The 11,467-nt window shown below is 33.3% G+C and overlaps 2 protein-coding genes across 4 annotated transcripts; one reads left to right on the top strand and one right to left on the bottom strand.

Moving 5' to 3' along the window:
• Window positions 1-361: 361 nt before the first annotated feature.
• Window positions 362-4,122, top strand: LOC122599038 (cyclase-like protein 2). Of its 3 annotated transcripts, none has more exons than XM_043771482.1 (6): window positions 362-827; window positions 2,993-3,037; window positions 3,160-3,232; window positions 3,322-3,419; window positions 3,564-3,634; window positions 3,886-4,122. In XM_043771482.1, exons 1-6 carry the CDS (start codon window positions 398-400, stop codon window positions 4,009-4,011), a joined length of 843 nt encoding a protein of 280 aa, XP_043627417.1. In that variant the 5' UTR covers window positions 362-397; the 3' UTR covers window positions 4,012-4,122. The 3 variants fall into 3 exon arrangements, with proteins under 3 accessions (XP_043627417.1, XP_043627418.1, XP_043627419.1); XM_043771483.1 differs by lacking the exon at window positions 362-827 and adding an exon at window positions 1,459-1,943; XM_043771484.1 differs by lacking the exon at window positions 362-827 and adding an exon at window positions 2,362-2,819.
• Window positions 4,123-4,527: 405 nt separating this feature from the next.
• LOC122599039 (enhancer of rudimentary homolog) lies at window positions 4,528-9,433 on the bottom strand. Its single transcript, XM_043771485.1, has 4 exons — window positions 9,325-9,433; window positions 8,932-9,028; window positions 5,962-6,082; window positions 4,528-4,813 (listed from the first exon to the last, which is right to left on the bottom strand). Exons 1-4 carry the CDS (start codon window positions 9,325-9,327, stop codon window positions 4,723-4,725), a joined length of 312 nt encoding a protein of 103 aa, XP_043627420.1. The 5' UTR covers window positions 9,328-9,433; the 3' UTR covers window positions 4,528-4,722.
• Between the last annotated feature and the right edge of the window lie 2,034 nt (window positions 9,434-11,467).

Raw genomic sequence — 11,467 nt, 5'->3', positions numbered from 1 at the left:
CATTGATCATCTACTACTTTTTTATAATGATTATTTATTTTAAGAAAGGATTAGAAAATAGTTAGATGAGAAATTACTTGATTATCCTTTATAAATAACCCTAATGAAAGAGTTATTAGATATTACCAAAATTACCCTTAATGAATTAATTTACATTTTAAACATTTATCTTCTAAAACATCATTATCACCATTGTATTAACTTACACGGTTAGACCACTCGACATCAATTGTCGATGTCATCGATCACCACCTATCACGGACACCAATAAATTACCGTCGCCGTCACTGCCACCGCATTACGCGGATACAATGTTAGTTATATACAAAACAAATGAACACTCTCTCCCACGCATAGTCACACACAAAAAAAAACACTTTGAACCTAAAAAGTCAAAATGAATCATGTACCAAAAACAGCAGCCGGAATATTACTATTTCTCACACTATTCTTCTTCACTTCCACAACTTCATCATCTATTAGTGCACACCCATCTCCATTTTTACCCACCATGACCCCATGTAATTTAAAAGATGATGATGATCATACAAATATTAGGCCTATACGTACAGAAGTGTATAATAATGGTCAAATAATAGATATAAGTCATAGGTATCACCCTGAGATGCCAACATGGGGATCAGAAGATGGGCTTGGTCAATTTCTTGAACTTCCTGCAAGTATGAAAAATGGGTCACTTGCTAATAACTCTGAAATGAAAATGCCTACACATTCTGGGACACATGTTGATGCTCCTGGACATGTTTTTGATCATTATTTTGATGCTGGTTTTGATGTTGATACACTTGATCTTTATACTCTCAATGGTGAGTTTATTATTATCTATCTTTCTTAATTGTTTTTTTATTTTTTATGTTTGTTATTTGTTGCTTTTTTAAGTGCTATATGTTTAGGACAAACCACCACCATGTTTAAAAAGTAAAGTAACACTTGGTTTTTTCTAGGAGATATGAATTGATTTATTTGATAGCATGTCAACATCAAGAAAGCAACTTTTAATTCAATAGTTGAAAAAAAGGTGTTAGCTTAATTTTACAGCTTATTGTCAACATCACTTTGGCATATTTCATTTTGACCTCAAACAGTTTATCACTTTAAGATAACAGAGTGGAACATATTGTGTGCTTTTAACTTAGTACAGTACACCTTTCAAAAGGACGACCCAATCGAAAGGTGTCGGAAAATAAGGGTGGCAATAGGAGCCTGGGTAACGTGTCATGTGATTTGTCACAGCTAATCTTGGATTTTTGTGATAATTAGTGTGGTGGGGACAAATTTAATGTTGTCATGACAAAATGGTATTTGTCAAAATTAACAATTATATTATAAATGTTTTACTATTTACATTTATGCAATAGGTGAATATTGTTGTGTACTTATCCCTTACTTTCAACCACAACTGCCCATATATCAAACTTTTGTGTGATATATATTTAGTTCTAATGTGATTTTTATCCACTTTTAAAGATACCCTTTGAAGAAATTAGCAAACTTGATGAACATGATGGCAAAAAAGATGATCCTAAAAATGATCTTTGTCATGCTTGTTTTTGTGCCTACTATCGTTTTGTCATCACAAGATATTAGTGCATACCCACCTCCATATGGTGGTGATGATAAGGATTCTTGTGGTGGTGGTGATCAGTTGATTCCTCCAAGGAAGGAAGTTTATGAAAATGGAAAAATATATGATATCACACATAGGATTAGTTCACAGACACTTTCCGGGGTTTCGGATGAAGGGATTGGAGATGGGTATCTTAGACTTCATCAAAGTATGCAGAATGGGTCAGTTTATAACTTCTCAATCATAAAGTTACCTGCTCATTCTGGGACTCATGTTGATGCACCTGGACATTTCTATGATGATTACTACCAAGCAGGATTCGATATCGATAGTCTTGACTTAGAAATACTTAATGGTATTAAACTGAGTAACTCATACGTTATAGGTGTATTTGACTATTTGTTAAACACTACTCGTATTAGTTTGCTTCGATATTGATAGTCTTGAAAATTTATTGTCAACATTGGTTTGCCCTGGATTCTTTTGATTAACTTGAGAAAAAAGCATTATATGACATAGATTTCTTGATTTTGAATTGTTCATTTGACCTTAAAAGTGCATCTATTTCATTGATATATTCTTTCTTTTAGAACTGAGTGAATTTCGAGAGTACTTTGGGTCAAATTAGTATCGTTTATTTAGTAATTAATTAATTAAAAGTGGATTTTTCTAAGTGGGGTAAGCTTGAAATGTGTAGTGATTAATCTGACCGAACTATTCTTGGATTTTTGTGAGTTAGTGATAAGACAAACCGATGTGCTTATAGACAATTTCAATCTCTTCTAAAGACCATACAAAAGTTTCAGCTTATTCTCTTACTTAGCAAACACGATGGCAAGAAAAATGAGCCCTCGATTTATATTTTTCTTGCTTTTGATACCTTCTATGGCGTTGTCATCACAAGATAGCGCCTACCCATCTCTGTATGGTGATGATAAGGATTCTTGTGGTAGTGAGTTGATTCCTCCAAGGAGGGAAGTATATGGAAATGGGAGAATTTATGATATCACACATAGGATTAGTCCAGAAACACGTAAATGGAATTCTGATGAAGGGGTAGGCATGTACCTTACACTCGAAGCTAGTATGAAGAACGGATCTGATTGTTACTTTTCTCTTATAAATTTACCTGCTCATTCTGGCACTCATGTTGATGCACCTGGACACGTATTTGATAAATACTTTGAAGCAGGGTTTGATATAGATAGCCTTGATTTAGACGTACTTAATGGTATTGAATTACTATTTGTTACGTGTTATGATCGTCTTGAAATTTTCACCTGTACATTTAATGTATATATAGATAGAAATAATCATAATTTACAGATTTAACTATAACAACTCTAGTTATACAATATTATAGCATGAATTAGTCTAAATATATTTTGTTTTTCTTCTTTGCAGGCCCGGCTCTGTTAGTTGATGTTCCAAGGGATAAGAACATAACAGGTATTTATTTGGTTATAGTTCTTTACCTTGTCTTAAGTTGTTGATCTCAATTAATGTCACAACTTAGTCTTCTATTCGCTGCAAGTTAATCTTGATGACTCATGTCCTATTGTTTATTGCAGCTGAAGTTATGAAGTCGTTGAACATTCCTAAGGGAGTAAGGCGTGTGCTTTTCAGAACACTGAACACTGATAAGTAAGGATCAACAGTTATATGGTGCATGTCTTTTTTTTTTCAGCTTATAGTACTTTCTTGTTTGGTAATTCTCGGGCTATTAATTTCAGGCAGCTAATGCGGCAAAAGCGATTTGACACAAGCTATGTGGGATTTATGAAGGATGGAGCACAGTGGCTTAAGGACAACACTGACATCAAACTTGTTGGTAATACACCTATCTTTAAGAACCAATAATTTATGTTTGAGAAAGTTTTATTTTCAAAAATATATGCTGAAACCTTTATGTTAGTTATGCTTGTCATCCTGAAAGTTATCAAGAAATGATCATTCATCTGTTCTGGTATTGTAGGTATTGATTACTTATCGGTTGCTGCGTATGATGATCTGATTCCTTCTCATCTAGTTTTCCTAGAAAGCAGAGTAAGTATAGACACACTCTTGCATTCTTTATGGAGAACATATTTTAAGGGAGGTATTTGATTATCTGTTAAGGGTTTAAACTACCGCCGATATTCATAACGAAATTAAGTGATATCTATCTAAAATTCATATAACATAACTTGCTGAGACACCGGACTCTTAGTTGTACTTGTATCTAATAGGATGGGAATGTAGTTTTCTGGTTATTCATGTAATTGCATTTTTAACGCTGTTACTATTTGTGCTCTCAGGAAATCATTCTGGTTGAAGGTCTGAAACTTGAAGGTATAGAAGCAGGAATATATAGTGTCCACTGTTTACCATTAAGGTTATTAGGAGCAGAAGGATCTCCCATAAGATGCATCCTCATCAAGTGATACAGGAATTAAAAATAGTATGCAGAGCATATTTATAAATAAACCTTGTTTTCTGTCAGACTAGCAATAGTATGCAGAGCATTACCATAAATAAACCATTTTTCCTGTTAACTTATTTTCTTGTTTAGATTGTTTTTTCAACTTCTCAAAGTAAGCTAATACTCATAATTATTGGAAACATGGCAAAAGAAATACAATAGTTTTGAATGATTAAATGACCCGTTTTCAATGAACTTATAGAGATGTAAATGCAAACAAAACAGTTATGACAAAAAAAATATCTGCATTCCTTGTCCTAACTCACTGAGTTTTGCAAAGCGTAGTATGCAACTTGTATCCCTAAATGAATGACTATTTATTTGCAATGAACTATCATATTATTCATTTGATAGGACGTAGGAGTATGCTCCTTTGTAGCATTCAATCATGTATAATGAACATTTAACTCTGCCAAAAATATAAATATAAAGACCAGAAAAGTGGCAAACATACAAGTTTTACTGATCAAACTGGTCCTAATATAAACATACAACTTTCCCATTTAAAGCACACAGAGCTGAATAGGTACACCAAAATTTACCAAATAGTGTACAGTTACAGGCAGAACATAAGTGTGATACAAGTGCCATATTAGTGCACTAAAAGTTATGTTTACATCAACAGGAAAGTTAAGTGCTAGCTTGTATGATAATGCAGCTAGCTAATAGCCGATCAGTGCGCCAACTTTCTCAGGTGACCAAACATCCTTTGTCTGATCCATTGTCGGTCATTCGGAAGATATGCCTGGATTGAGGGATCATAGCTGCAAGGCAGAATCAATTATCAGTTTAATGAGACTTGTTTACACCAAGTTGGAACAGAAAAGAAGTTTGGAAATGATGGAACTATGGTAACGATGGAATCAGTGTTGTAAAACAGTCAGACAACTCGGCTGAGTACTCAGGGAGGAACTACAACTCGGAGCCCAACTGAGAAAATTATACTATACTCGAACTAGAAACTTGATCAAAAGGGTCAAACTTATCAAAACTCAGGTTCAACTCGGTCAAGATCAGTCAAAGTCGGTCTTTTTTCTATATTGAAAGGATTTGAAGGTATACTAATATGTTTGAACTTTGAAGTATTTGAAGAATTATGTTAATGTTTCCAAATAATTATATATATGTTCTAGTTTACTTCTATACATAAAACTTCAAATTATTTACAGTATCTATCTAAAATTCCAATCGGAGTACTCCCAAGTAGTCGATTAATCTTGAAAATTTTCGATGCTGAGGGAGTCCGACATTCAAGTCTTCCAACCTTGAACGAAACGCCCTTATTCTTATAAAGTCATGAAACAACATATATAAAACTCCTTCAGGCCTAATGAAGATTGTGGCAAACTGGCAATTATGACCCGCTTGTATACATCCTATACTAACACCCCCCACCCACCCTCCGCGTGCAGCCCCCCTCCTCTCCTCTCTCCGTCTCTTCTAATAATGAACAACACACCAATCAACGAGTGCCACATCACCCTATCCCTCCACTATCTTACTACACCACTACCGGCTACTATCAATGGCCATTAAGATTATTTTATGCATATTGTTTAAAATTTGAGTATCCAACATGGAGTTACTTCATTCATATTGTTTACTGAAGATCGCTAGAATAAGTAAACTAGAATAAACCAAACAGTGCAGCATCGTAATTAAGCTCATGGATACGTCACGGCCTCATGGACGTTTTAAGCATATAGAACCAAATTGGCAGTAGAGTTCATTGCATAATTGGTATTTTATCAGTTCATATATGCAAGAAATAAAGTTCATGACTTTATTTTGAGATAATGAAGGGTTTCAAATGATCTGGATATTCTGTTTTGACTGTAAATTTCAGATGGTGGTAGAGAGGCAAGGTGCAGCATAGCTGTGACAAAAAGTAAAGAGGAGAAAAGAAACTTACACTAAAGCACTCAAATCAGTAAGGCCATCAATAAAATTATAAAGATCCTCAATGTCATAAGTTATATTTCTGCTAGCTGGATTCAATTCCTTAAGCTTCCTTTCATACAGACCACATATACCTGCACATAGCATATGTAAGATGTAGATTACACACTTCTTGAACTGTAGCAGATTATACATATAATTGAAAACATGTATTTATGCACATCATTTGAGCTCAAAATAGAACACAAGTGGAAAAACATATCCCTAACTGGCATCCTAGCCAATCTTGCAAAAGCTTTGAGACACAAAAGGTAGCAGAAATGGTGCGTAAGAGCGTCTGCTGTCCCAAGGGAAAATGAGGTTCAAAATGAAGCACAGAAGGGAACATATAGATGTCAGCTTAAGTTGGCCAAGCAACTGTGAGATAATAAGTTGCTTGATCTTGTTAATATCGCATGAAAAAAAGAGATTCGATGGCTTTCGAGTCTTTAAGATTGCAACAGTAATATCCTCATTTGGAGAAAAATTGATTGGAGTATAAGATAGATATATCACTGTATCCGCTTCACGGACAATCATTAACACTACATTAGCTTAGTAGTACACCTCAGGCATACTGACAGATATATATCATTCTCATTCTTGTTAGTTGCTGTCCATCTACATTTGCAATAGTTGATCTAATTCAACTCAAACTCCTTTGCTGCTACTTGCAAGCATCTAACTGGTAAAACACTATGCAAGCAGTCTACATATGTCAAGGATTTATAGATAGATATAGATCCAAACATATGAGCTTACAATTGACAGGTGACACTATGCAAGAAGTCTACATAAGTCAAGATTTTTTTAAAGGCGAACTGGTAAAACCCTTGACTCCGTGTGCCCTATGGATAACAGGTGACCTTTCCCCAAGAACCAGCCCCAAGCAATGTTCACCTAAACTTAACGACAAAGTGCAATGTCCCCAAATTGAACTGCATTCTAAATTGGTCCACCATAGCGGCCTCACAATGAAATTTTGATGGGTGATGATGCCAGCAAACCCAAAGGCTACCCAATAACTAATACTTCATTTAATTCCCTGAATCCATATTCGTCCACCCCTTCCTTCATTATTATACTGCCTCTATTAATCATAAAGCAGATGGATTTTAGATTTCTAAGTGCCTTGTAGGCCCTAAGGGCTTTATTTCTTCATAATTTCATCATTTTATACTTTCTTTTTGGTTTGGTTACTAAGGTACCTGGGATAGAAAGCTTTTGTATTCCCAGATCACAAAAGAGCACCGATGAAGTGTCCCTTGAGGGACAAGGGGAATGTTAAGACTCGTAAATGACTGATGTAATGATAACACATTTACAGATGACATTTTTCAACTACTATGACTTCAAATTATTCGAAGAGAGGGGCCGACAAAAATAAACATGGGATGAGATTATTAGGAAGAAAAACCAAATCCTATTACCATTCCTTGGAAGATTTAGCCTTCAAGGATAGAGCATTCAATATATAAACTGATGTGAGATGGTTGAGAGCAGACAACAAAGAATAATATTCACCAGTAGCTTCTCTGCCAATAAGAACGGACCATCCCATATTATATGGGGAGCAATGCAGCATAGTAAACATATGCATCATCGCCTGGATATTGAAAATATAGCACATTCACAGATCTAAAATCTCAAGGCATTTGCAACGTAACTTGGATTCTATTTACAAAACCCTCCACAACATCTCAACAAGTTGTTAGTTATAACAAGCGCCTGTAACTCATTAAATCTGACCCAAACACCACAATATAAAGCCCTTCCCTTCTATACGTCAGGTCAATAAGAAATGTAAGTCTTTTTTGTCCACTTTATTATTTAACCAACATGGAAAAAGAGAGGTAGCTCAAAAATATTAGTCAGAACTTAACCAAAAAACAAGCAGGCAGAACGGGTAAATCGCCTATCTTACTAACCAAAAGAAGATTTTTAATTTTATTTAGAACCATAATGCAACTTTTCTAAAGCTGTCAGGTTAACTAGACCAATTAAAAATACAATAATTGATTGATAAACAAGACGTACTTGAACAAGGTTACATACTAAGTAAAAATACACAGTGTTGTCTACTAATACAGTTATAGCAAATTACGGACAAACAACAATCTTCAAGTTATATACTTATATTACCTCAAAAGTATCAAATCTTATTACTACAAAGAACACTCATAGAAGGTATAACAAAATGATAAATATCGTCAAAGCCTGAACGACCTTAATCACAAAATTCTCAAAATAAACACAATAACACATATCCACGTCTACAATGCAAAACCCCAACTTATGTTGAATAAAAACAACAAGCGCCTGTAACTCATTAAATCTGACCCAAACACCACAATATAAAGCCCTTCCCTTCTATACGTCAGGTCAATAAGAAATGTAAGTCTTTTTTGTCCACTTTATTATTTAACCAACATGGAAAAAGAGAGGTAGCTCAAAAATATTAATCAGAACTTAACCAAAAAACAAGCAGGTAGAACGGGTAAATCGCCTATCTTACTAACCAAACGAAGATTTGTAATGTTATTTGAGACCATAATGCAACTTTTCTAAAGCTTTCAGGTTAACTAGACCAATTAGAAATACAAGAATTGATCGATAAACAAGACGTAGTTGAACAAGGCTACATACTAAGTAAAGGCTAGACAGTGTTGTGTCTACTAATACAGTTATAGCAAATTAAGTACAAACAACCATCTTCGAGTTCTATTACCTCAAGAGTATCAAATCTTATAACTACAAAGAACATTCACAACAAGATATAACAAGAATGATACATATCGTCATATCTTGAACGACCCCAATCTCAAAAAAATTCAAGTTGAACACAATAAAACGCATCCACATCGACAATGCAAAACAACGCAACCTATCTTGTAAAAAAACATACGAGTAATATAAAAGCTGCCAAACATCAAAAAAGACATACCATCCATGGCATGACCTATCGACTCGTAATCCATAAACGTCCTAGTCGCTCGGTTATGAGAAGTCTGCATTAGTATGATGGTGTGTCTGTTACCCGCCTTCACTCAAACAAACAACAACTAATCAGCACACAAAAACCACTAAAAAATGTACTTCAATCATCACTAATACAGCTAAAAACTGAATTTATTTACAAACTATTCCAATAATAAAACCCAACAAAATCAAGAAAATAACAGATAAAAACAAAGTCTTTTCTTAGGGTTTACAGAATTACAGTAATTAACATAATTAATATGATGAAATTCATTAAAAAAAGTAAAGGGTGTTTTAAATTATACTTCTTTAAACCCTAACTACAAGAAAGTTATAAACTTTATTTGAAATTACATACCATTAAAGATTTGCAGGTGATAGAAGATTGAAGACTTATATTTTTCAGCTTAGTCTTTCTGGGTGTTTGACTGTTATGTATCAAATGAAGATCGAATTGGGGATCTTTTTAGGCTTTGAAAAAGTGTTAACAGATAGTACCCTCGGGTTTGAAAGAGAGTGAAATTAGGTACCTTGGGTTTTGGAGATGCAATATTTTAGCTATTCATTATTTATTTATCTACTAGTCCTAATACCCATACGAGGTACTGTAGCTATATAGAATGTATCATAAAAAAATTTAAATATGTCTCATACATGATTTGTGAGTATGAAATAATTTGTGGTTAAATTAAATCGATAATCGAAGCTAAATTATAATAAACAGTAACGGTAAATATATTATATGTTTAGTTAGAGTTTTGGATTTATCATAAAGTTTTAAATACACATTAAAATCGGAACTTGTAAGCATAGTTGATGATGACAAATAGCCTTGTGATTTTGGTTCGTAAACTCAAATATTTGAAGTCTTTCATGTTAATAACTTATTATTATAATTAATATAAGTAATAGGAGTTGAAGAATTGAGGAAGAAAAAAATTTATTATTGGGAAAACGATCAATCAAATAAGATTATAATATATTTTTTTATTAATAAGTCAAGCCTTGGAGTTTAATTCTAAATCTAATAAGAAAATTGAATTTATATACAACTAAAAACGCTAATTTAACAAAATAAATAAATTAAAAGGACACGTGTTAATCAAGGATTATGCCACGTGTCATTTCAAGAACATGTCAATCTTGTTTTAGTTTATTGGTAGATATCTATAATCTATATCTATAAACTCTTACAAAGAGAACAGGAATTAAGACTTTCAGCATTTTTTTCTATCTATAATCTATAACCTCTTACAAAGAAAAAAGGGATTAAGACTTTCAACATCTTTTTTCTTTCAAAAATACACTTACTTCAAATTAAAACCCCCATGACATCTTTCCCCCGTTTTTGACTAATCGTAACACACACCCGACCCTTCATCACCACCGCCTTCCATTTCCATCGCCGCCCTCCATCTCTGCCGCCGCAATCAACACCATCAGCACCGTTCATCACCGTCACTTTTCCATCTCCACCATCGCCGTTTAACATTGTGATCACCTTTTAAGCTGTCACAACGCACGGTCACCAGACTAGTGCAGAATAACAATAATAATAAAAAAAAGTCACATGGGGTGTTTGGTACGACTGAACGGAAATGAGAAAAAAAAATAAGAAACACTTTCGTTGTTTGGTTGCACCATAATATAGGTTAAGCGAATGAAGAAGTGAGAATGATTTCTGATCTTTCCATTCTCTACAAGGGTGAAAATGGAAAAAAAAAATTGTTTTGATGATGTTATATATGTTAACTAGATCATATCCCGCGTGAAATGCGAGAAAATACTATAAATAAATTTATATTTATACTTATACTTATAAAAATCTAACACAACGAAAAAAATACTTAAATACTATAAAAACTAACACAGTAATGAATAAATTAAGAACCGTCACAATTAACCGGTTATTCTTTTCACAAATCAACCATAGTATAAATATAATTTTAAATATTAAGGTTTGACACTGGTTTCTCATCCACCCGGCAAGTGTATTTTAGTTTCTATGTAGTGCCACAGATAAATAAGAGGGTTAATTACAAAAATGGTATTTAAACTATCCATCATGTTGCACAAATCATACCCAGGGTTTATTAATTACGTCTATCATACCCAAACTTCCCATTTTTCCACTTGGACGATACCTGCACCTAGCGTCCGTTAGTTATGCTGTTAAGTGTCCCCATGTACAGATATGAAATCTGTAATTTTCATTATACTGCAGGTACCTTTTTTGTAATTTACTTTTATTATTAATATTTTAGTTTATAAAACTATACTTTATCAAATAATATTATTTAATAAAAGATAATATTGTTAATGACATTTATTTAGTAATAAATTATAATTTTATAAAAATTTATTAAGATTTTTTTACTATACTTCAAGTACCACCTTTGTATTCTGCCCTTATTATTAATACCTTACTATATAAAATTATATTTTATCAATTAGTATTGCTATAAATAATTAAAAATACTATTGTTAATGATTATTATGTA

This window comes from Erigeron canadensis, chromosome 5 (genome assembly GCF_010389155.1).
Source record: "Erigeron canadensis isolate Cc75 chromosome 5, C_canadensis_v1, whole genome shotgun sequence".
Lineage (NCBI taxonomy): Eukaryota > Viridiplantae > Streptophyta > Magnoliopsida > Asterales > Asteraceae > Erigeron > Erigeron canadensis.
The sequence above is the reverse complement of the archived record's forward strand: the minus strand, read 5'-3'. Positions and strand labels throughout refer to the sequence as shown.